This window comes from Pecten maximus, chromosome 8, assembly GCF_902652985.1.
Source record: "Pecten maximus chromosome 8, xPecMax1.1, whole genome shotgun sequence".
NCBI classification, from domain to species: domain Eukaryota; kingdom Metazoa; phylum Mollusca; class Bivalvia; order Pectinida; family Pectinidae; genus Pecten; species Pecten maximus.
In genome coordinates, this window is record NC_047022.1 from 35,726,363 (window position 1) to 35,754,036 (window position 27,674).

The following is a 27,674-nucleotide window of genomic DNA, read 5'->3' on the forward strand; positions in this document are numbered from 1 at the left end:
AATTAAAACATATCTTAACATGATTCTCCCCAATACATGTGGAATGGCAGATTTGTATTCAAATTAAACAATTCAGAAAAAAATCAAAACATTGGAGTATTTATACAAATAGAGATAATAAATATAGTATGGAAACAGCAGAAATAGAATGAAAGAAACACTTATATCAAATTTGATTTTATAAAACATAATGTGATTTAAAAAAATTAATAATAAGGAGCACAAGGATTAATATACATAGGACCAATGCATTATAACAAATTGAAAAATAATGCATGTTTTCTGAACAGCAATATATATTTGGTTTGTTCAGTTTGCAGAGTTTGTAAATTGTAACCTAACACAATGTCATCAAGCATAAATTAGAGACGACTTGTCGAGTATGATTTATTAACATTTTTACATGTAACTGCAAATCAGCAGATGATATAAGAGATCAGTTTGAATTTTGTTTACAGTCACCAAAACATCACACTTACTAAATGATATTACCGTGTATTAATCAAATGGAAGTTGTTGGTTTTTTAATTTTACTAGAGGACAGTTTTATTGAAGAAATTGGCAATGTCAGACAAGTTGGTTTGGTTTGGTTTATTTTGTTTAACGTCCTATTAACATCTAAGGTCATTTAAGGACGGCCTCCCATGCGTGCGACATGTATGCGTGTGTTGAGTGCGTATGTGTGTTTTGGAGGCTGCGGTATGTTCGTGTTAAGTCTCCTTGTGATAGGCCGGAACTTTTGCCGATTTAAAGTGCTATCTCACTGAAGCATACTGCCACAGACAAGTACAATACTAACAGATTTTAAAGGCATATTGAGCATTACTATACATGTATATCGTTGCTTTTATCTAGAATATGTATATGATCTCGAATATGACATATAGTGGAGATTCACACACGCAACATGGTACAAAGTACAAAGAAACATTCCTACAAAAATAGAGACTAATAAATGATATTACCTGATGTCGTCATGGTATATCACAACAACAAGTACAATAGCATATATCCATAAGAGGTTCCAAGCATAACAACGTACTCCAGTAATTGTTTAAGATGATTATTATGGTATGCCCTGGTACAAATTATCCCTATGAAGATCAATATTTTAAGGCTCTTAATCAGGAAAATTTATTGACTAGATAATTTTATTTTTCTGAATAATAACAAAATCAGAACGTGAGGTGTTCAATGGAACTTTTTTCAAAGCGACAAAATATCGAATGAAATGATGAAACCTGAATCTCAAAAAAGAAAAATGTCTTGAATGTTACTAAAAAAGAATGTTTCTCCTACCTAATCAAAGAAACAACCACAAACGAAAATCGCATGATTACGTACAAAGTACATAAAAAGTACATACGTACAGCAGTTTATATTTCCTTATATACTGATTGTATTAAAATATATGTTTACACAAAATGTATATAAAATAAGTGCTGATGGAGGGGATAAAACAAAACTACAATCGTAATATATGAATCAAGAAAGATTACTGGAGTTAACAGATTAACCATACAACCCTTTTATCTTTACCGGGACATAGTTCAGTGGATAATAGTTCCGATTCTGTAGGAACCCAATTCAGGTCAATAAAATTGATGTTGACTGAGAACGAATTTAAGGATTTGTTCATCACACACTCCATTAAATCAACTTAGATTGCATATTAATTCATACTTTAACAAACAAAAACGTCATTACAAAATTACTTTCGGTTAAATGTCTACCATTCTTCACAATGATCACAACATTTATATCATTTTGACACAAACATGGCATTTCCATTTTAACGAATCAAATCTTTTAAAGACAAAGAAGCAAAACAACTGATAAATAACAACAGGAATCTATGTGACTAGTGTGAATCAGAAATCCACACACACACATCTACCCAGTTTGTCTACTGGTATATATACGCTTTAAGAACATTGATATGTTTTCATGTACACAACTTGGCTATACCAGAGACATGTGTATATATGTCTCTGTCTATACGCAATATACAACAAACTTCTCACATCATCCTGATTGTCAATTGGTCCAATCATTTTTGTTTGTGTTTTTTGGCGATTTTTTGATTCCTGTTAAAAGGTTGTCACCATATCGTCATCCTCCTATGTGGTAATATGACAGGATACAACAACTTAACGACATTAGGATATTTCTGCTTGTAAAACATAAAAATAATTTCACCATTCCTATCAACGCAAAAAAAAAAAAAATAAATAAATAAAAGATAACGTTGTTTTAATGGTATATCCTACACAAAAGATGGTGACAGTTTATATTTTACATATCATTTTCAGCACTGGCTAATCCTAGTTTCACCCTAGTCATACATATTTCATTTCAACAAATTTTATTGCTATATAAACATATAATAATTTTTGGCAGATAAGTTGCGACATTTCAAAATGATCTCATTTTACACATAGCAAAACCAAAGTCACAAGCAACTTGCATGAATTGTGCCAGGTAAACTAAAACCTTCACACATATCTTATTGTTACTAAGTTATACTTGTGTCTATGGGCCTACAACAATTATAATATGCACAAATATCGTTTCTTCAATAAGTCACTTTTGTGCAACTATGGGCCTACAACAATAATACAGAAACATGACTATTGTAACTATCACACCTGACAAATGGTTTTTACCGGAGTTCAAGTTAGGATTGGTGTATACTAAAATCAGTTGTAACTTGAGTTTAAAGTTATACTTAAACTTAAATTTACTTAAACAGATATTATCCTAAAACATTCCTTGCATGTTTCTGGCGGTAAAAGCTGTTAGCATTGGCTTTGAACCAGCAGAAACAAAGTATAAGTAGGTTGGAATTAAATTTAGCATGGGAATCGAAAACCTTGGTAATCATCGATATTGTTAAGATAAATCAAAACTAACTACATTGAATATATACTCTTATCAGGAAAAGCAGATCAGGTAGTCCCTAATTCATCCCTTAGTGATGAAAATACTAGTGAAATAACCTATTTAGTTCTACTATAGTCTAGATTATATGATTCTTACTAGAGAAAACTATGCAAAATATCATTTAACTACTTTTGCAGTTTTTTGAAAGCGGTGAAGTTATTATAACTGTATATATCTTTACGACTTTCTCATTCACCATCAGTAAAATAATTATCAATGAAAATATGGCTCGTGCTATGGTGAGGGGACGTGCTATGGTGAGGGGACGTGCTTTGCTGGGTTGTATATAATCTGGCCTGACGATAGTCTCCTCTTCAATTCACACCACAGCAGATTCTTCTCCTTTTTCACCTTTTTAAGGATGCCACGGTTCTCCATGGCCCGGCGAGAAAGGTAAGGGAGTACCTCCTCCACAGGTCCATATGGCACATACTTGTACACAGAGTATCCCGCCTGGCCTGCAAATGACACAGTCCATTGTTAGCTGTAGTTTTTACTTATACAAGTGTATTCGACAACTGAGGCAAATGCAGTATTACTTTTCCAAAGTAGTATACACCGAAACTGCATTATCCAATGGCTTTTAACTCCTGATAAAGCATTTAAAGGAAATGTTGATTGCGAGAGGACATTTTACAGACAATGGCACAACACAAAACATTCTGTTACAGTTACCTTTGTGTTTGGTAACCATGACTACACAAAAAAATATGAGATGTTCCATTACAATCTTCCAGCTACACCCTTACAGAAAACTAAAGTGGGCAGCAATAAAGCTGCAATATTATCATGATACAGCGGTAAAATAGCTGCAACTACAAGGTACATGTATGTACCAGATGTCATTCATTTCAGTAACAGATATCTATTGAAAGAATGTATCAAACAAATTGAAAGATTGAAGAAATTTATGACACAAATTAGAAACCTGCCACACACTTACCTAACGGGAAACTAACTTGGTCACACATGCCCAGCAGCTGACCAAAACAGATCAGACGGTCAGCTGGTCGAATTTTAAACTCCTTCATCCTACAATATTACATAATTGGGTGAAAATGTATGTTTTTTTTCTGCTGAAGTTGTTTGTGTCTCAAATTTATTTGTGCACATTAATAATTACACCAGATATTAGTATATACTGGTAGCATAATTGATTAACTGTTCAATATTATAAATCATTTAATGACGCAACATACAACACTTAAACCAGAGACATACTTTTCTACAGTGTATCTGACTGTATTCTCATTGTGACTGGCGACCATTACTGCAATCTTTCCGCGATCTCTCCGATTTATCTGCCTCATCACCTCCTCTAGAGTTTGGTGGTACATATCTGAGGTAGCTTCATAGGTAGGATTGATGGGATCCTCGTAGCCAATATCTGCTGCTCGCTCTCTCTCCTGTTATCAAAAGTAACAAAAATTAGTCTTTGGTGCCATTTAGCATTTAGTCCCTGTTCGCCTTTCACCGAGCAAAAACTTAAACTCAGGTCAACCAATCTTTAGGTGGGCATTCTATTCAATTCATCAGCTACCTTGCAACTTGCAATAGGTGATCAGCTTGGTTCAATTCTGCTAAATTTCTCCTTCGTTTCCAAGGTTACTAAGACAATACTATGCACAACTCAGGTCTGGGTATGCCGTTATCAAGTACACTAATATCACTGAAAAATGGGTGGACATACACACAAAAAACAGGTGAGGGAAAATGCAAGTCAGACCAGGACAAGACCTGAGACATCTGACCACTATAAAAACAACAGCAACCTGAACAAAACTAGAAAACAGAGTTTGAACCGAAAAACCAAATACAATGAAGTGTCCAAACCTGTTCCATGTATGCACCACGGACCAGTTTGGCTCCAAAGTGGAAGTCTTCTCTTCGTGCCAGATCCATGTCTAAACAGGCATTGTTGTAAGCACTCTGTGAACACCAACAGTCATGTAAAGTCACTGGTAAAACGTTGGAATTATCCAGATCATTCAATTCTACAAGCTTTCATATTGTCATGTCAACTAAAAAAATCTATAAAAAATACTTAACAAATATTTGTTTTTAAACCATAACAATTCAAACGGACCAAAATCATCAAGTCAGAAATGTCCTCTTATTGACAGAAACCATGCCAAGTACCTTTAAGTAACACTGGTAGGTGTTAAAAATCACAGCCTGTTCTCTGTTAAACCTCCTCATCATTTCCATACACAGACGACTGATGGCAGGCTGGAAATATGTCTGTTCAGCATCAACCATCACCCTGACACCCTTCTGTGTGGCATACTGTACAACAATAGGGAATAACATATCACAACAGTCTTTACTGTAACCCAATTTTCTGTGGTATATTGTACATAATATCACAACAATCTTTACTTTTAACCCTTTTTTTCTGTGATATACAGTGTATTGCACGAAATATCACAATATATATTTTAACCCTTTTTTCTGTGGTATATAATATTGCACGGAATATCAGAATATTTTCTTTAACCCTTTTTTTCTGTGGTATATTGTATGAAATATTACAACAATCTTTACTATAACCCTTTTTTTGTTTGGCATATTGTACAACAATTAGGAATGAAATAGCAAACCAGTTTTGATAAATAAAAGTCTTTAAAAGAAAAAAACATTGTATTCTGATTTTGAGGTGTAAATCAGTAATTGTAAAACATGACAATGACTTTATACCTTGGCAATGGTGTTGAGGCGTCCTAACATGTTCTTCATCTGTTTTTCTTCCTCTGTTGACAGTGATGTCACTAAAGGCTCCAGTTTCCCTGTCTGTACAAAAACCAATCAAACATGTAGTTCAAACTATCATACTACCCATATAACTGAAATCAATGCAGAAATACAAATAAGCAATACATGTATTATATTTGTGATGATTAAATATTAGAAAAATTATTCTCTCCTGATGAATAGTCATGAAACTATATTATATTATAGATGGTTAATGAAACAATTAATTGTTCTGAGAAAATAATAATCTAGTAGCATTTTATCTAAAACCTTTTTTGTAATATATGAGTAAGAATTTGGCTTGAAGGTACAGTTGTTATTTTCATCTGAACAGGCATACATAGACAATATATATGGCAAAGTGATGATTTGTAAATCATGCCAACTGAAACTTTCATCAAATTTTTGAAAAAAAAACCAGAAAATGGTGAGGATTGCATCAGCAGTTCCTGAGATTAGCTAGTTACATTGCATAGGGATAGACCACGATGGGACAAAATTGGTAACACTATATGACCCCCCCCCCCCCCCCCCCCCCCCCCCCCCCCCTTTACAACAAGAATTCCACGGAAGTGGAGGTGTCGCCTGTGTATGCGAATAATTAAAGGGCCATAACTCTTTAAAACTAGGACTTGAATAAAAAAAAAACAATAACAAACTTGTCCACAGTATTATGGTAACGAACATTCTATTTTCGCAAAAAAAATTAAAGGGCTATAACTCTTTTAAAAAGGTCCGAATAAATTTGGTTAACGAACTTGTCCACAGTATTATGGTAACGAACCTTCCCATGCAGTTTCAAATTAATCCAGTAATAATTATTCAAGTTATTGAGTGGAAACCATTTTCGCAAAAAATTAAAGGGCCATAACTCTTTTAAAATGGTGCGAATAAATTTGGTTAAAGAACTTGTCCACAGTATTATGGTAACGAACCTTCCCATGAAGTTTCAAATTAATCCTGTAATAATTATTCAAGTTATTGAGTGGAAACCATTTTCGCAAAAAATTAAAGGGCTATAACTCTTTTAAAAAGGTGCGAATAATTTTGGTTATCGAACTTGTCCGAGCTATCATGGTAATGAACCTTCCCATGAAGTTTCGAATTAATCCGTTCTAAACTACTAAAGTTATCGCACGAAAACCATTTTCAGGACGACGCCGACGCCGACACCGACGCCGCCGCCGAAAAGTAATACCTATATGTCTCCTTTTTCAAAGGCGACACAAAAAGGTGTCACATAAAAATTCACAATACTGCTAAAGTACCTTAAGACTTTTCTATCTGTCAAGACTATTTCATTCTACCGTATCTGAGAGTTAAGAAGAAGATTTTCGAAATTCTAGTTAACTTGACCCTTTTTGGCCCTGCGCCTCGGGCCATATAATTCACAATTTTGGTTGACCTTTGGCCATGGAAGCCTCCTGTAAACTTTCATTGAATTTGGTTCAGCAGTTTTGAAGCAGAAGTCAAAAATGTAAATTGTTTACGGACGGACGACACACAACGATAGACAAAATGCGGTTAGAAAAGGTCACTCCAGACTTCCATCTCAGGTGACCTAATAAAAGCCTTCCATCCTCTCTTCAGTAAAAATCAATCTATATAAGGATTCATAAGATATCAAATCAAATGAACTATTAAATTTTGCAGCTAATTAGATGTATTTTTATAAACCAAATGCAGGTGTGTTATTTCTAATTTGTTGATGTTATGATGTTAATAAAACTCTTTTAATAAAACTTTTTTTTCAAAAAAATTACAACAAAAAGACATGCACCTCCTCATTTGGCACCACAAACACCTTGGATAAGCTCATATTGACTTCCAACAAGTTGTCCCAGTCCAACAAGTCCACTTCTCTGCAAAAAAATAATGTCACATTATCATGTCTCTAGCTCACTTCAACTGTCACAAAATTATTTCAAAGTTCACTTAAAATGTCAGGTGACTACTTTTCCAGTTTACTTCAAATGTCACATGAACACTTCTCTTAGTTCATTTCAAATGTCACATGATTATTTTTTAGTTCACTTCAAATGTCATTTGATCACTTCTCTCTGACTAGTTCATTTCAAATGTCACATGATTATGTCTCTTGCTCACTTCAAATACCACATGACCACTTCTTCAGTTCCTGTCCAATGTCACATGATCATTTCTGTATCTTACATCAAATGTTACATAACCAGATAATGCTAAAAGCGCTGTTATAAAAATAATAATACATTGCATTTCATATGAGGGATAATCATATTTGATACAGTTGAGAGATGTTTAAAACAGAGAAATTCCTTACCCGTCTTGAGAGATGTCTAAAAAACAAAAGCCTTACCCATCTTGAGAGATGTCTAGAACAGACAAATGCCTTGCCTATCTTGAGAGAGTCTAAAACAGACAAATGCCTTGCCTATCTTGAGAGAGTCTAAAACAGACAAATGCCTTGCCTATTTTGAGAGATGTCTAGAATAGACAAACGCCTTACCCATCATAGAAATGTCTAGAACAGATGCCTTACCTATCTTATGAGATGTCTAGAACAAACAAATGTGATACCCATCTTGAGAGATGTTTAGAACAGACAAATGCCTTATCCATCTTGAGAGATGTCTAGAACAGACAAATGCCTTATCCATCCTGAGAGATGTCTAGAACAGACAAATGCCTAATCCATCCTGAGAGATGTCTAGAACAGACAAATGCCTTATCCATCTTGAGAGATGTTTAAAACAGACAAATGCCTTACCCATCTTGAGAGATGTTTAAAACAGACAAATGCCTTACCTATCTTGAGAGATGTCTAGAACAAACAAATGCCTTACCTGTCTTGAGAGATGTCTAGAACAGACAAATGCCTTACCCATCTTGAGAGATGTCTAGAACAGACAAATGCCTTACCCATCTTGAGAGATGTTTAAAACAGACAAATGCCTTACCCATCTTGAGAGATGTCTAGAACAGACAAATGCCTTACCTATCTTGAGAGATGTCTAGAACAAACAAATGCCTTACCTATCTTGAGAGATGTCTAGAACAGACAAATGCCTAATCCATCTTGAGAGATGTCTAGAACAGACAAATGCCTTACCCATCTTGAGAGATATCAAGAACAGACAAATGCCTTACCAATCTTGAGAGATGTCTAGAACAGATCGACAAACACCTTACCCATCTTAAAAGATGTCTAGAACAAATGTCTTATCCATCTTGAGAGATGTCTAGAACAGATAGACAAACACCTTACCCATCTTGAGAGATGTCTAGAACAAAAAAATGCCTTACCCATCTTGAGAGATATCTAGAACAGAAAACCAGCGTTTTCTGTCATTCCGTGTGATTTGTACTCCCATGGCTTCCAGCTGCTTTTTAAAGTCTTCCTCACGGAACTTTCTCAACAGTATGTCACCTTTGTTACCTGCAAACTTCTCAAAGAATGCTCGTGTGGACACCAACACATCTGACATCTGCAGCTGTAAACATATTAAATAATCTTCATTATTAAGATGTAATGTCAAGACGGCTTTTCTAGCTAGTAGTGTTTGTTATGATGCATCACCTGACATCAATCCATGTAAAGACAATTCTTGTTATCACTCAATACATGTACCGGGTATATTAACTTTATAATAATAATTAGAGGATATCCATATCTGTCAATCCAATACCAAATTATCCACCTGAACATTATACCTCGGTATCATAGTTACAGTATATCTCTCCAACAATTACTATAGTTACTCCCTCAGTCATGTGACTGTTACCATGGTAACTGCATCGGTCCTCCAGTCACTAGGAAACCATTGAATGTAATAGTTACTATATATTACATTCACAGTCACCACTAACAGCAATAACACTGGGTATCCGTTACACGATAGAAACATACCAGAAATTGTGGTCTTCCTAGAGCCGTCATCTTGATAGCAACAAACCCAGTGTTCACCTCAGTGGCTCCTATTGTAAAAAACGCTTGTAACATTAACATGTCTCAATTAATTCTTGTAAACAATTTCTGGTTTCACTTCACATATTGATGAAATTGGTATATCCTAATGAATTACATATTGTTTTGTCAGCATAGTTGATTGTCATCAAATATGTACTGTGATCAACTGCTGAAGCTAAGACACATTTTATAGTTATAACACAAAGTATTTCTCAAAGCTTACCTGCCACAGCGTCTATACACTTTAGGAAGGTCTCCGTGTTTGTGTCACAGTTTGCTTCATCCTCATAGAAATATGTCCTTGCTGAGATAACCTTGTTACGACGATCCCCAAACTTTTTGTGTGCCAAAAATTTTTGTTTGTCCGGATCTGAATTACAGACATACAAATCTCTGCTCAAAAACATGTGGATGACAAGGTTAACAAAGGTTTCTAGAATTATAGTGATTTATACTCCAATTTTCAATACATGTTCACAATAGATTACTTTATGATCATTTTAAGACAAGTTGCTATCAATTTATACAAGAATAAAACAACTTTTGACAGCAAATTGTTGACCCTAATGTTAGAGATTCCACGATGATTACAAACCAAGGAACCTATGGAGCAATATCTATGTGGTCAGACGGGTAATCCAAAACCTGTCCTGGTTTGTACAGACCCATGACTTACAAGATTAATCAAAGCTTCCTTATTTTATTTTAATTTGATAGAATCTAAAATGAAAACATTTTTGAATTTTTTGACATTTATAGCATCAGAAACATGTACATAGATATATATCGCATTTATAACATTGAATTTAAATTGAAACAGGTGAAATTCTTCCTCCCTATACATACAAGCTGTACCTAGCTAAAATAAACTATATGCATGCATCTGTATGCCCTATGAGAGTTTCTATGGTTATAAGAAGAAGATATTTCCCCTTTTCATGTTATGAACCAAGGACAAAGTCCTGAAATGGCAATGCCAGATCTGGAGCTTATCCTTGGTAATACAATGTATGTGTCACAATTATATTTGTGTTACATGTATGCATATTTATGGTAAGTATTAATTATTAGAGGGGAATTTCAACCACCATGCCTAATAGGGGTGGACATCCAGATTATATGTTTACAGGAATGATAAAAACCAAACCAAAGATTAGTTTATCATGAAGCAATAAATCAGATCAAATTATGGAAATAATAGAGGTAAACGTCAATACAAACAAATTGTGTCTAAGGCTTATATTCTCCATTTAGTTAAGTTTGTTAGAAGTGTCCAAAGCCACAACACATTAGTTTTGACAACTTGTCAGTGAAGAGCAAATGTTATAACACATATATTAGAACCACAACCATATACATATCTATATTCTAAATTCTGACTGATTGTGAAATGGTACTTTGCTTAAAGCTGTTTGTAAATATAGAATGAAAGACACCCCAAGTTTGAAGTGTTCTACGGACACAAAGTAACCATGCTGCTTCATTTATACCATAAAGATATTTTGACCCTGGGGTCTCATCATAAATTAACAAGCAATGTTTCTTCTGTGCAGAAGGTAATACATGTATATATATAAATATATTAACACAAGTAAGAAACACAGCTTTATAACTCATGCCCTGACCAGTCCTCAACTCATGGTCTACATCACCGAATCACCTAGCCAGCTGATACACATACAACTCATTTCACCCGTGCAGTGTGATGGTTGGCTGGTACCCTGACATGATCATAGATTAAATGAATATCGGGATCACAATGTATTTACATATTAATAGGATGCCAATTATACACATATTACATATATTCGGCAGTACAATAATGACAGGAAATTCTTCGGACCAACAGCACATTATATATCTATAGTGCATATGATTATACATTGTATAGCAGAACAAACAAAACATTAGGTGTGATGTTTTAGTAAGTGTCCCAAATACAAACAATTACCTTCATAACACAAATCACAGCAAACATATCGACAATATTAATATACATTGTATATTGTACTATAAATGTTGTTTTTGTTATATGAGGACAAACCATTGTACAGAGATGCAGTACAGCACAGTGAATCCTGTTAACCTGTGTGTTATTATTTGTGCTAATGTTATATACACAGAGAGCACCTTGGGCGTGCACACACTATTTACCTATGTCACTGTACATGTGTTCTGTACCTGAGATTTCATCAAAAAATTTACATTAGTATTTTTACGGCACAAATCCTGCATAAACATACACAATGAACTAACCTCATGACAAATATGTACTTTACATACATCTAATTGGAATGATGGTAACATTTCTGGTGTGTTGTATGGTATGTGATTACATTTCTGGTGTGGTATATGGTATGTGATGACATTTCTGGTGTGGTATTACATTTCTGGTGTGGTATATGGTATGTGATTACATTTCTGGTGTGGTATGGTATGTGATTACATTTCTGGTGTGGTATATGGTATGTGATTACATTTCTGGTATACTATGGTATGTGATTACATTTCTGGTGTGGTATATGGTATGTGATTACATTCCTGTTGTAGTATATAGTATGTGATTACATTTCTGGTGTGGTATGGTATGTGATTACATTTCTGGTGTAGTATATGGTATGTGATTACATTCCTGTTGTAGTATATAGTATGTGATTACATTTCTGGTGTGGTATGGTATGTGATTACATTTCTGGTGTGGTATATGGTATGTGATTACATTTCTGGTATACTATGGTATGTGATTACATTTCTGGTGTGGTATATGGTATGTGATTACATTTCTGGTGTGGTATATCGTATGTGATTACATTTCTGGTGTGGTATGGTATGTGATTACATTTCTGGTGTGGTATATCGTATGTGATTACATTTCTGGTGTGGTATGGTATGTGATTACATTTCTGGTGTGGTATATGGTATGTGATTACATTTCTGGTGTGGTATATGGTATGTGATTACATTCCTGATGTAGTATATGGTATGTGATTACATTCCTGGTGTAGTATATGGTACATGTATGTGATTACATTCCTGATGTAGTATATGGTATGTGATTACATTCCTGGTGTAGTATATGGTACATGTATGTGATTACATTTCTGGTGTGGTATGGTATGTGATTACATTTCTGGTGTAGTATATGGTATGTGATTACATTTCTGATGTAGTATATGGTATGTGATTACATTTCTGATGTAGTATATGGTATGTGATTACATTTCTGGTGTGGTATATGGTATGTGATTACATTTCTGATGTGGTATATGGTATGTGATTACATTTCTGGTATAATATGGTATGTGATTACATTTCTGATGTGGTATATGATATGTGATTACATTTCTGGTGTGTTGTATGGTATGTGATTACATTTCTGGTGTGGTATATCGTATGTGATTACATTTCTGATGTGGTATGGTATGTGATTACATTTCTGGTGTGCCTGTGGTATATGGTATGTGATTACATTTCTGGTGTGCCTGTGGTATATGGTATGTGATTACATTTCTTGTGTGTTGTATGGTATGTGATTACATTTCTGGTGTGGTATATATGGTGTGTGATTGCATTCATGGTGTAGTATATGGTATGTGATTACCGTTCTGGTGTGTTGTATGGTATGTGATTACATTTCTTGTGTGTTGTATGGTATGTGATTACATTTCTGGTGTAGTATATGGTATGTGATTACATTCCTGTTGTAGTATATAGTATGTGATTACATTTCTGGTGTGGTATGGTATGTGATTACATTTCTGATGTGGTGTATGGTATGTGATTACATTTCTGGTGTGGTGTATGGTATGTGCTTTCTGGTGTAGTATTTTATAGGATGTAAGATACAAGAAATCTTATTAAGAGTAATTTTTGGTAACAATAAAACTTAAGTTCAGTAAAGCTAGAATGTTTCTTAAGAATGATGATATGTGATCATCATGATTACATTTCCTGATAAGAATCATAAACAAAATGCACAGAGATGGTATCATACCTAGAGATGTTTGGTCATCAGGTATGTGGTCTGACACACAGCTCCTGAGGACAAAATAAAAAAAAAGATAAGACGGAAAAGTTATACAAATTCAAAAGGAAGACATAATGGTCAATATCCACCGTGCCCTGCTAAAGAAATGGAAACTACTCATACAAACATATGATCAATTTAGTTGTTTACATAAGTGTGATATTTAGGTTTTTAACCACCATCTATTTCCATGGTCAAATGAAAATCAATGAAAAATGCAAACCACTTTAAACAAACGGTACCACTAGACCACTAGAGAAATGCTTGTACCAGGTGTTTTTGTGAAACTTTCTTAAATAGTTTTGGAGCTATGCTTCAAAAATACCAATACCAAGGCCAAGGGAATGAGATTAACTTCAGGTAACAGGAAAATATATATTCATTTCTAGAACTGCTAATCTAAATAACAATAAGTGTTGACCGTACTTCATCTCTGCCTCCTCTGCCTGTTCTGTAGACAGGTCCTCTTCAACACTGTAGTCCAAGATTGACTTCACTCCAAACTGCTTGTTCCTGCTAACCAATGGTCTAATGGCCACCTGGTCTTCTCCTGCTACAAAATGTCCATAAAATGTTGCCTTCATCATCTTACGGAACAGAGTCCCCCCAAGGATGCGGCGGCTCCATTTCAGTAACTAAAACAAAAAACTTATCAATTTCAGTAAATCCTTAACATATATGTCACAACATTAAGACACAAAACTTTTGATATATACCTGTACATATATACATTTTTGGTAGTTATTTATATACATGTAGCAGTGTCAAATTGTTTGTTTGCCGGTAAGTTGTGATTCGTCACTACAGTATATGTCTAGTGGGTCGAGCCCCCTTAATATATTCGTTCGTCATTTAATTGTGAGTTGTATATCAGTGTGTATAGAATGTGTGCTCTACGTATCATGTGCGTTACGTGTGTACCCGTTTGTCTATAGATGCATGTTATGACACGTGACCTGAGACTGACCAATAGTTTACTGCCACCGACTAAGGACAAGTACCACCTGTATACCCAGGTGTGCACGGGACAGACGGAACAGGGACGTTGGTGGTACGGGTCCTATCAGGCCAGAGTTTATATGATTAAAACCTTTGCACCAAAGCTGTGAGGTAAGTCTGTGTGATACTTTTATGGTATTATTTGGTTTAAATTATTCTATATCAGCTATTTAATATATCGTATTTATTAGTCAAATTGCACTGAAATGTCAGTACAGTTAGTTTTTATAAGAAACTAGTTTATAGTATTTTCTAGTTTATTAGGCGATATATCCTGATACCAATTATGATGCATTGTAAAAAGTAAAGTTTAATTATAATCCATATTAATAATTAATTATATCCTTTATTTCTCTTATATAATTTACGCTTCATATGTCGTGAATTAGGGGTATTCATATTCTTATAGCAGTTGTTTCCCTTTTCTTATATACAGGTATAGTCTCAGGTGCGTGTCCGGGTGTGAAAGCGTGATTTTATTATGTTTGTTTTATGTATTTTACAGGGTAAATGTTCGACGGATTTGAATAAATTGCCAAAGAAACCTACCCTGGAGTTCAAGTTTTATTGAAATATGGAGAAAAACGAGAACTGTTACATACACAAGTATTTATATATAACAGATCATTTATTATTATTGGCGTCATGGATATTGTCAAGTCTCTGGTAAAGGTACAGTAGCTATAAATATATCTAGTCAACAGGTAAAATCCTAGATAGCCATATGCATATATAGGATATATATAGCCATTGTCCATTACCAGTATGGTAATAAGGTGCCCATCGTCTGTTTTGCTCTAGCTATATAAGTCTACAGTGCACTACCTGCCTACATAGATGTAATGGTTCAGCTCCAATGTACATTTTGTAAACAGAGTCATAATTAAGCTTGTGTATGTTACTGTATAGAGATGACAGACAATGTTACTAAATTACTATTACTACAGAACAAAAGTATAACCATTCGGCTGCATAATATACCTTGTTATTATGAGTAACCAATGTCTGTATAGAGCACATGTTGAAGACGAAAAGAGCCCGGATCAGCTCCGCCGTAGTCTTACTGCGATACGCTTCCTTTCCATTGCTGAAGGACAAATCAACCACGGGGTGACCATCGCTGTCCAATCTAGATTCTTCGTTTATGCTCTGTGTCTGTGACGATATCGACGCTGATGAAGCGCTCGTGGACTTTGAAGTATGATAACGAGTTTTCAACACAGATATTGGGCAAGCTTGCCTGTAAAAGGGTAAAACATTCGTCTTACATAAGACCCTTAACACCGCCATATCCGCATAAGTAATGAATGAAATGTATTTTAACCCCATGACCCGGATATGTTACAACGATGATTTCCATTGGTCAACATAGGCACACCCCCAGTCATCGAAACACGTGTGTTTCTGATTGAGATTGAAGTATGGTTGATGAGTGCGTATGAGTAAACGTGTATCCTAAGATTGTTTATAAATAAAAGCCTTTAGTATTGATAACTAAAAACGGATGTGAGAACTATTAGATGCAATATGAATATATAATTAATTAGGTCCGGATATAACAGCCTAATGTCTAGGTTTTTATTAGAAACCAATGTAGTTTTTCCGGGATCTGCCCAAAGCATAAAAGGACATATTTTTTTATTTAGAAGTAGGCCTACAGAAGAAATGCGTGTGGGAGTGGTAGGGTATGGACATGTAGGCAAGTAATATTATATTCTGACTACTTCTCATGTACTAGACACGTAGTCAACGGCGCTGTCTAATTATGTAGGCCTCTAGTCGAGTTTGATTTCTGACAGATCCTACACCAGCCTACCAGGCAAAGACAGTATCTGTATCTCTGTACAAACTGTGTTGGTGATGAGTACCACTATATATATGTCTGTAAAAATGATTCTGTTGTAGCACTACGAGCAATTTATATACCAAAATATTATTATATTAATCCTAATTGTGACAAAATGAAAGGAATGTTCTCTATATGTAATTCAGGTTTGTTAAGTAAAGTAAGTCGTTTTATCCAAAGAGTAATTAAGCTTCTAAGTATGTAAAGAACATTAGAATAATTCATGATTTGTATGATTTATCTTGATTTGTCTATTGATTACTTTGTCCATCCAATAGTTCTCTTTTTCCCCTTTATGACCTCTTGTTACATATGTATATATGTCATGAGTGAACCAATAAAATCTTGACAGTCAGAATTTCTAAGTCTGGTGTCAGGGCCAGATGAAACACATGCTACTAGGCCCAAGTCTGGTGTCAGGGCCAGATGAAACACATGCTACTAGGCCCTTGCCCCGACACTAGACTGGTCCATTCTAACATATACCCTACAGATCATGCCCTACATCGGACATCAACATGTATCTTGCAGAATGTCTACGTGGTGGTATAAGACCAGAGGAAACTCGGTCTAAATCTGACTCTGATTATGTATACGATACCTTAGCTTTTTACGATAGCTTTTTTCTGATAGATTGTGTTTTATCCTGAAATGACATAAATGCATAGTCACATTCAACCAATTTTAGTAATTATACTTGACATGTCAAATGTACAGACACCACAACAGTGTCCATAAATTGCATGGAAAGCCAAGTTTACCACAAGAAGACTGCTTTTCTTTAGAATGAAAAAAATTCTATAAATGCAACATTTACTGGTCGATTCAGGGATAAAGAGTGTTTGCAAATACAGCATGAGCTACTTTCTTTTAGTAGCGATTACAAAACATCTCATTTTATATCAACAGTTATTCTGATCAGTTAAACTTACAGTTGAGTGTAAGCTAACCTTTACACCCTAGTGCACTCCTAGTGCACTACGTTAAGCTACAGGTAAACTAGTAGTGCACTACGTCCAGTCAGGTGTGACCACAAATCCCCCTATACAGGTAATGGACAGTGCCACTGGACACCTGTGTTAGGTACCTATAGTTGTTACATATACCTGTGTAAATTGACTGCCTTATTTCTGTCATCCTGACTTTACCAGGTATATTTAAATGTTGATAAAATTTTATCTAAAATTAACTGAAAATAAAAAATTGGCTGCGATTCTTATATGATATATTGCACAAGAGGAATTAAAACTCGATCAACTGGATTTGTAATGGGTTTTTTTTATCATTATCTTTTTTTTAAAAGATTTAATTCATTATAGTGTAAAATTAAGGTTTATCTTCCTGATTTCAAAATTTTGATGCTTTTCATTTATCTTTTTAAATGTAGTTAATATACATTTTATATTAATGATTAATTCTACCTTAGGCCTTGATGACTGTTTGTAGATTTTTTTCTCAAGTACACTGTATATGTATGTATATTATAATATTTCTTATTTTATCAGACTTACTTCACTAATATCTGTTAATTCAACCATGAATCATTTCATAGTACATAATCAAGAATCTTAAGTTTCGAATATATTCTCATTTATGTACTGTAAGAGACATTTAATGTCTACACAACAAGTTATGTACCTGTATCTATATGCATAATTGGTACTCTCAGGACATGCTTGTTGTCATGGCCACCTGGGCCCCAGGGCCCAAACCCCACCTCACCATCACCTTATGGACCTTCATAACACCTTACCTATATACATGTACATGTATTTGTATCAGATGAGGATCAGTCTGATGGTGTGCCTATTTTAACATCTGGCTATAGTTTTGTGACTTTTGTCAGAGACTTGTATATCAGGGTATATATGTCTCTGGTTTTGTCAAGTCCCCAATTACCCCCCAGGGGTCCATTTATAGCATGCTGTGACAGGCTCCTCTGCCTTACCTACCTGTAATTAGCATCTAACACTACCCTTATATATAATATCTACCTGTGGATGTTTTTTTTTCAAAAATTTATAGTTTTTTTGTTTTTGTTTTTTTTGTGAATCATCAAAAAAAAATTAATTTTTATATACATTTTTCTTCACAATAAATATATTCAATAAATATAGTTTATTAGCTGATTTTCTTTAATTACAAGAAGAGGTAAAATTCCCATCAGTTATACATTTTAAGGTAAAGAACAATTAATCATTAATTGTTCCCTCAGGCCATTATCTCATTCTGTGTTACCTGTAACTGATACATGTACCTGGAATCAGATCCAATATGTTAGATCTTCAAAGTATTAGATACCTGCACACGGGTACATGTACAGAAATTTCAACTTTTTCAGTAAAGGAAGATGGAAGGTGTATTACAAGTAACATATACCTTTGATAAACTTAAAATTTTGAAATGTAGAACTGTTATGATCACTTAATTACCAGTACATTCAAAGAATATCTTTCTTTACATGTTAAGTCAATGTTTAGTCAATTTCTTTATGTGTTCAGGTTTCTGAATTTAAGCATTGGATGTATACACATGTATAGAATGTACAACATATATTATGGGCTGAATAAAGTTTTAATAAGCAAAATATCACATCAAAAATGAAATTATGAATATGCTGCTTAATTTAATCTGAAATTAAAACTACAATTAAAAATTAAATGTATCAAATTGAAAATGTTCAAGTAATGATAATTGTTTTCAAATGTTTTATTATATATTTCATGTGATGAAAAACAAAATTACTGGAATTATACATGTGAAATATATAAAACTCATCCATGATTAATCATTTCAAAATATAAAGAACCAAAAGATAAATGAAACTTGGCTTAATGAACAATTTAACTTACATATGTAGTTAAAGGATTTATAAAGTAAATTTGCATTTAACTTAGTTACAGTGTATAATAATTAACAAGAATAGAAAGGTTCAAATATAACATCAAACTTAACTTCCAAAACCTTTTTAATAACTCTTTGAATATAACTTTTTATTTATGGGTTTTACGTCCGCTATTACGGCCTTACAGCCTTTCAGCTGACGAGTTGAATATCATTTATTTATTTATGGGTTTTACGTCCGCTATTACGGCCTTACGGTCTTTCAGCTGACGAGTTTGAATATAACTGCTAGATAGCCTTATACATGTATATACAGCACAGGTAAAAATCACAGGTAGCCTTAGGTACTGCCCATTACATGTATGGGGGTTTTGCTGTTCATCGCCTCTTAGGGTGTAGTGCACTACTAGTGCACTAGGTGTAAAGGTTAGCTTACACTCAACTGTACATGTACATATAATGCATGCATCCTGTCTGCAGGGCCCTGAAAACATACATTTTGTATGTACAATGTCTTTACTTTCTGCACAGAAGTGTGTATCTATTACTACACGTAGCTTTAATATATAATGCCACCGTAGTTCTATGCATACCTTGTACTACAAATGACTGTAGAATCACTCATCAGCACACCACATGCATCCTGTGTACATGTGCATGCAGTGATTTATTGAAACCAGCCAAGACTCTGACTGTGCAGTAAATGTACGCTATAACCGAGACTAAACTAAGTTATAGTGCAACAGGCTGGTATCTGCATATTGTAATCATCATACATTACTAAACTTACTACAAAAGGGTATTAAACTGTATGAGAAATAGACATAGAAAATTTACAGTTTTAACCAAGTAATGTTAAGTTTATGAGTTTCTAATGATTAATATAGATTATGATCCCTTTCTCCAGGGCAATATCTAGTACAGCAGATTGAGGAACATGCCTCCCTTGATTTGGCTTTTGTTTGGAACAGAACTCTGTCAGCTTTAGATGGCCTTAAAAAGGAAGTTATTCTGGAAAATCTGGCAGATTTTGCTGACAGGTAAATACTTCTTTGGTCCTGTTTAAATAATGAGAGGAAACTGAAAATATAAATAATGTTGGTGATTGATTAATCATTTCAAATGGTTTACCCTGTTTGTATTTCTATCGATAGGGAATTGCTTTCCTACACTGTACTTTTATATATGTTTTTGGTGTCTGACCTGCCCCACCCAGAGGGGTTTCCCAGATACTCCAGTTTACTCCCACAGAAGGATTCAGAGTGCTTCCATTCTGGCCAACAAGAACGATTAGTATATTAAGTTGATATAATTTGTTTTGTAATTTTTGTAAAATGAAGAGAGTTATAGTTTTTTTCTCTTCCAAAAATGCGAATCTATGGATCAGCTTCAAAAGCCAGTTTATCTTTTCAGGAATGCAGATTTGATTGTTGAAGTCGCCCATCCGAACATTACTAAAGAATGGGGCCAAAAGTTCCTTGTCGCTGCAGATTATATGGTAACATTTATTGACACTTTACTTAATAAGCTATACAAATTTAATTGTTCCCTTGAAATTAGGTTTGGCTCGCCATCATTTTGGTCAAAACAAATCACTCCTTCATGAAAATAGGAAACACATCTGTGAAATGGAAGTAACTCTTTTTTACTCGGGCACTGGGAAAGTATATGACTTGTGGTATGTGTAAGCAATTGTGTATTGAAAAAACAAATCAACACTATGTTCTGTTTCAATATAATGCTGAATTTTAGTGCCGATCTGATTGTTGTGTTTGACAGATTGGTTCCCCAACAGCTCTGAGTGATGCTGCGCTGGAAGCAGAGCTGAGGAACGCTTCAGGTTCTCATGGTCTGTATATTCCTACAGGAGCATTTTGGGGTGGGGAGGACATCAAGAAAATGGCAGATCGTGGAACATTACAGGTATATACATTTACATTTGTAAAGTTGTGGTGATTTGGCGAAATTATATTGATTTACTTTTAAATTTCATTACATTGAAAGTCTTTGAGTTTCTTAAAATATTATTTAAAACAATATTTCATGAATCTAAATGTCATAATATAACTTTAATAATTATATAAATTAAATGGTAATATTTTCTTCTTATGCTAGATATTATTAATACATGCATAACTGTACTAGCTTTATTCATTCTGTAACATGATTGTCATTTATTAGAAATATATCTCATATTTCATTTTAGCATAACTTCCTATCTGAAGGAAGTAGTCTGCTGATGACACCAATATGTCAGTCTAAAAACTAAACACAACTCTTCAAGTTATCTCCCTTGGCAGTTTTCTTAACATCAAAAGTAAATATGTGTAGCTCAGTATCACTTCCATTTCATTTTCTGATTATAATTGTCATAGTTGCAATATGTTGAAAATACATCTGTTTGGTTTATTTAGTATTGCCTACTTGCATACTTCAGGCATAGTTTACATAACAGAATTAGACTTGAGGAAGAACACTTTCAAAATCTGATTTTTCTGGCTACATTTGTAATAGTCATGATGTAAAAAATGAAACAAGAAATGAAAACCACATGAAGGATGGTGAAAAAATGAACTTAAATGGAGGCTAGGTTATCACTTTGTTTCAGGCGCTAAGAGTGACAATGACAAAACACCCAAGCAGTTTCAAACTTAATGGTGATTTGAAGACAAAGAATGATCATGTGGTGGACAAACCAGTTGTTCTATATGAAGGTATCAACATTTGTCACAGACCTGAGTGGCATTTTTGTTAGTCCAATTGTGAGCTTAACTTTTCAAGGACAGTTATCATGTACAGTATAACTACATATAATATATACATGTAGATCAAGCATTCAGAGGAGTATGGATACGAAAATTTAAATCAAGATCTCTTAAAGCCACATACTCCCAAACTTCTTTGGCGTTTTCAGACTTACTATATACCTAACAAATTATCGTGAATAAAAAACTGGAGGAAAATTTGTATGTATGAAAGTATATGGAAAATTCCCAAAATAATAACTGGGTCCGACCAAGTTTCTATACGAAATAGTCCCATAATGCAATGTTATCAGTCTAAAAAATGGCGGAACACCAAATGCGTGAGTCTGTCAAAACACAGATTCTGCTAAAAGGAAATGTAAAAAGGACTTGAATCGGCAAAATGGAAGTATTGCCTTAGAAAAGAAAACAATTCGTTGGAACTTACGGAGAGAAGAAAAATATTTAGATGTATTGTTTATTTTGTTCAGTTATTACGCTAATATTATGTTAATATGTTTAAATGAAAGTATTATAGGGAAAGTCCATGTATACTCGATATGTAAACAACGGCCATGTGTGTAGTTTATGTGCAGTGCACATTGTTATAGCCTCATTCTCGGCTCCGTGACAAATCTCGCGATAAAAATGCAGAGTAATTTTTATACACTGATGTCTCAAGATCACTCCCCTGGTCAAGCGTCCAGCCCAGTGGTCATATTAATGTTAGGAGAATGTAAATGAGCATCTTGGATTGTCATTAATACATGTGTGCAACTAGAATTTTAGGTTATTTGGGAGTATGTGGCTTTAATGGAAGTTCTCTACATCATTGGTTATAAGCCATCTATGTTTTGTGTATTCAAACTTCAGTTAAAAATGGAATAATTGATGTGACTTTATCATTTAACATTTTACATCAAGGTGTCAGAACTATAATCATGTTTTATACATGTGGTTTTATTGATTTTACTGCATAAATGGTTTAATTTCTTTTTCTTTAACTAAAGAAAAACTATAAGTTCAGCAGAGGTATTGTAAATATATTATACATTGTTCATTTAATAGATTTTATCTCTTGTCAATGGTCAGAATTTTAAAATGGTACAAACATGCTGATTTATTTTATGTTTTACTAACAATCTATCATGGTTTATTTTCCATGAAATACTGGATTGAAAGAGTTACTTCCCCTGCCCTCTACCATAAATTGTATATCAGAAATACTGGTCCATAAAGTGGAATGAAATATGATATACAAATGTATTTTTATTTTATCTTTATTTACAAACACTCAGAAAAAGGGAACCTATCTCCATATGGATGTCATAGTGGAATAAATACAGGAGTTAGTTGAAAGAAGAAGGAGAGAAGTGTCTATATTTTTTTCCTTCACATCCTTTTGGGGAATTTATATATTGGGTATGTTCATTTTTAGTATGCTGAGATCTCTGTATTCACACAGAATCATGTAATTTTGCAATTTCGATTCCCTTCACTGTCTATCAGAAACTGGAGTCAGTCACTTAGAACATGTTTTAAGATAATTGTGAATAATCCAAAAGATGAGTGCACAGAAGATGTCAGCACATGAAGCCAGCTTAAATTGAAGACATGGGGATTTATGGTTGCAGCTAAACTTCCAAAGAGGTCAGGTTAAAAGAAATTTAAAACACTTCTATTGTTATCTTTCTTGTGAAAGCTGCTAGAGAAAAAATTTAAACGCTTCCATTGAACTCTTACTTGAGAAAGCTGTTGGGGAGAAGTTTGAACATTTCTGTAGTAGTTTCCTTTAGAATGTTGTCAGGGAGAAGTTTGAACATTTCTGTATTAGTCTTCCTTTAAAAAACTGCTAGAGAGAAGTTTTAAACACTTTTAATGTAGTCAACAGTGATCCATCTATACAGGCTATCTGTTGATGTTTTTGGCTTAGTTGTGTGGGCTATTTGCAAAACACAAAATTTACAAAATATTGTGACCAATTCAGTTAAATAAATCCTACAAAAATATCATTTCTAAAGCGTAATGAAACATCTGTAACAATTTTATATTCTTTGCCATCGCATTGATCAAACATATAGCACACTTTTTTCATTCAAAAAAACACTTACCTTAAATTGGTGTTATTATATTTATACTAGTTTTCACCATTTTGGGCTCTCGGTTGATGCCATTAATTAAACTAGTTTCTATGGTGCAGTGGGCAATCTGCTGGAGAATACTATGTTCTGTTCACTGTCTGAAAGTTTGTAAGTGTAGTAGGTAAGGAAGTAACTTTTTCCTTTCTGTTGTCCCTGAGAAAGTTTTCTGTTGAAGTCTTAAACATCATTGTAGTCTCCCATAGAACACCTGTCAGAAGGAAGTTGTTGAACACTTATTCCAGTTTTTGTTGAGAAATCTGACAGACAGCAGACCAAACCATGAAAGCAGGATAGGTTTGCTTGTGTACCTATCAACCTACATACATGTGAGAATACACTTTTTACTGATGATTCAATATCTCCATGACAAGTACTGTATAATGTCAGTTGTGTTGTAGGTAGTGTGCGTGGGTTATGTCCCCTTGCTCCAAACAACGTCAATACAATGGCAGCGGCGGCAGCAGCAGCACACAATTTGGGGTTTGATAAAGTCACAGGGTGTCTGGTGTCAGATCCAAGGTACTCATCAAAAGCAAGTGTTTCTCGTATAAAAGGATGTGACATGCTGTTTGTTTTATTTTGATTCCACATGAATTGTTAAGATTGATGCCTGCGTAGAAAGTGACTCTACCATCATGTTATGCTGAACCTGTCTTATTTAAAGGCTGACTTTCAATATATCAGTTATAAGCCTCGTATAATGACATGTAGAAGGGGATTGCTTATTATATTGAATATCATAAAGGAAAGGTTCTTGTACACTGTTTTTGTTGTTGCTATTTTGTAGTCTAACTGACTGGCATATTGTTGAGGTGGAGGTTTGGGGTCCAGGAAATATGGACAACGACACAGCTTTTCATGTCAAAACTGTCCGCCGGAATCCCGCAAGCATCGGTGCTGTGACAGGAAGTGCAACTTATGCTTCATTCCTAAGCAGCATGCTAGGTAAGGTCATTTCTGTGTTGAGAGATCATTTATAAGCCATGACACACTATTGTCGTCATCAATAATCCATTGTCATCAAGATACTTAAAAACTGTAAAAATAAACACAGTTAACCACACAAAAATAATCATCCCACCATCACACCTACCTCACACACATACATGTGTAATAGGAAGGAGTAATGAGACATATTCTGCTTTCCCTGGGGCTCGAACTAGCAATCACTCGCTCTCGAGACAAGCACCCTATCACTAGGCTACAGAGAAATTCCCACTAGCCTAATTCACAATAATGTAGCTGGTTAGGTGTCCTGTACTTGTTACTTCTACTCTACTCCCTCCTTCACAAAGTTTTCATCCTGAAGACAACAACATTCCAGGTTCTAGATACAAGAGGCACACCTACAATGCATATAGCTACATTTAAGAGCAAACATATTTGCAAGGTATTTATGGTTTTATTTTAACTCTTGTCCTTTTAACTTGTCTAAAAACTCTCCCTCTTTAAGATTTCTCTGACACTCCCCTAGGTGTGATTTCTCTGTCCACCCCTGCTGCATGTTGGCATCGATATAATGACTTCACTGAAAAATTGTGTGGAATGAAATTTTTGTTGTTGAATATAAAATACAGCAAAACTGAAATGGTATGATTGGAGAAAAAATTCCTCCTTTATTTTTTACAATCATTATGTGATATGTATGAGTAACATAGTGTTGTTGTGTTGTAGGAGCCCACGGTAAAGGACCAGGTGTTCACTTGTGTTGATTCGTTGGAGATGGAAATGCAAACAAATGCAGATATTTTTTTTATATATGGGACAGATAAAACAATGGCAGGATAATAGAATATTATCATTTGAACATGTTCACTACAAACACAGAAGGTTTACATAGAAACGGACGGAACTCTGTAAATCACTGTCTAGATGACAAAGGTATTCGTTAACACTGGTTAGATAGTGTGATGTGTATGAGTGTATGACTGGATTATTCTCCCACAGTTCACCGGTTTATCTCCAGTTTAAGACGTGAGAGAGTTCTCTGTCAACCCCTAGGGTATGCCAGAAGTGCTAACCTTCAGTACTTATGGAAGTTCTTTTTGAGTGACGTCACTAATAGTTCCCGCTTTGTTATTTAATGTCAAATATGCGTATGAGACACAGAGTTTTATGAAATGATATGTACTGTTGTTAACATAAGAATAGTATCACTGATACCTTATTTCAGTGTCTGTTTGAATAAGTATTGTGAATTGATTTTAGACCTATGTTTTCTTGTGTAATGATATTTTGGGGTTGTGATGGGTACTTCTTCAAATGAGGATATTCATGAGCCTACCATGTGGATTTGTTTACAAACATGCTTAGACCACCAATTTGATATGCAATTATTTGAAGTGGTGGGAAAAATAAAATAATTCTCTACTTAGGGAGTGTGACTAAGAAATCTCAACCCTCGGGGGAATTCATGAAATGTCTAACCCTCGGAAAGCCTTGGATTGGACGTTCATGAATTCCCCCTCGGGTTGAGATTTCTTTTTCACACCACCAAAGCAGGGAAAGATTCTATTAGTGAACTGTCTATAAAACACTGGTTAGATAGTGTGACGTGTGGGTGACTGGAATACTGACCATGGTAATTTGTTTGCATTCTCGTGATTCATGAATATAGCTTGTATTTTTAAAGTTCCGTAATTTAAAACATTCCAAATGTGTTCACTAATATGTTATCAATGCCGTTGTGCCTTTATTCTGGAACAGAGAGTGATACATTTTACACAGTATTAAATATGACATTGATATATGTGTTCAAATGTGATACTTTGTGATATGGTTGTTTGGTCACAAATATAAAATCGTCTATCTATACTAAGTTATGAGATTTTGGTGCATATTATGAAGAAATAATTATATATGTACACTAATTTTCATATAATCAATATTGTTCAGGCAAATTGTGTGGAACTTTTACACCAGCGTTAGAAAAGTTGACAGGACCTTTTGTGATTTTATAATATTGAAGTATTATAAGCTGATATTGAGTTTGAATAATGTAATAGAGTTATTTCCACTTACAATTTTTGTGATTCCCCCACCTCATTATTATTACGTTGTTGTGATGGATGTCATGGGTAATTGATTATAGTGTTTTCAGGAAGTACAACAGCATTTTAATCAGAATATTATTTTTACAGTAAAGGAATAAAGCATTATGAAAATAGAAGTTTTTGTGTAACAGTATACCTTAGATTCCGACTAAAGCTTTAACCCACAGTCTGATGAGGTGGGCTGTATTTAATTTTGTAGTCCGACAGTTCACGCTTTTTCAAAAAAACATACGTTTGCTATCTGGCTAGTTATGAATTCATTTTAGGGCTGATCCGAAGGCGGGGCCGCCGTGGCCGAGTGGTTAAAGTGTCCCGACACTTTAACACTAGCCCTCCACCTCTGGGTTGCGAGTTCGAAACCTACGTTGGGCACTTGCCAG

The 27,674-nt window shown here is 34.5% G+C and overlaps 2 protein-coding genes across 3 annotated transcripts; one reads left to right on the top strand and one right to left on the bottom strand.

Moving 5' to 3' along the window:
- Positions 1-2,178: 2,178 nt before the first annotated feature.
- Positions 2,179-15,968, bottom strand: LOC117333346 (proline dehydrogenase 1, mitochondrial-like). 2 transcript variants are annotated; one of them, XM_033892604.1, is made up of 14 exons: positions 15,648-15,968; positions 14,094-14,302; positions 13,635-13,678; positions 11,795-11,821; positions 9,864-10,010; positions 9,581-9,648; positions 8,977-9,164; positions 7,475-7,556; positions 5,641-5,733; positions 5,083-5,229; positions 4,777-4,872; positions 4,165-4,349; positions 3,887-3,975; positions 2,179-3,401 (listed from the first exon to the last, which is right to left on the bottom strand). In XM_033892604.1, exons 1-14 carry the CDS (start codon positions 15,954-15,956, stop codon positions 3,196-3,198), a joined length of 1,890 nt encoding a protein of 629 aa, XP_033748495.1. In that variant the 5' UTR covers positions 15,957-15,968; the 3' UTR covers positions 2,179-3,195. The 2 variants fall into 2 exon arrangements, with proteins under 2 accessions (XP_033748495.1, XP_033748496.1); XM_033892605.1 differs by lacking the exon at positions 11,795-11,821.
- Positions 15,969-16,247: 279 nt separating this feature from the next.
- Positions 16,248-27,410, top strand: LOC117333347 (putative L-aspartate dehydrogenase). Its single transcript, XM_033892606.1, has 8 exons — positions 16,248-16,365; positions 20,264-20,396; positions 20,770-20,854; positions 21,136-21,279; positions 21,965-22,070; positions 24,640-24,760; positions 25,029-25,186; positions 25,916-27,410. Exons 1-8 carry the CDS (start codon positions 16,332-16,334, stop codon positions 25,951-25,953), a joined length of 819 nt encoding a protein of 272 aa, XP_033748497.1. The 5' UTR covers positions 16,248-16,331; the 3' UTR covers positions 25,954-27,410.
- Positions 27,411-27,674: the final 264 nt, after the last annotated feature.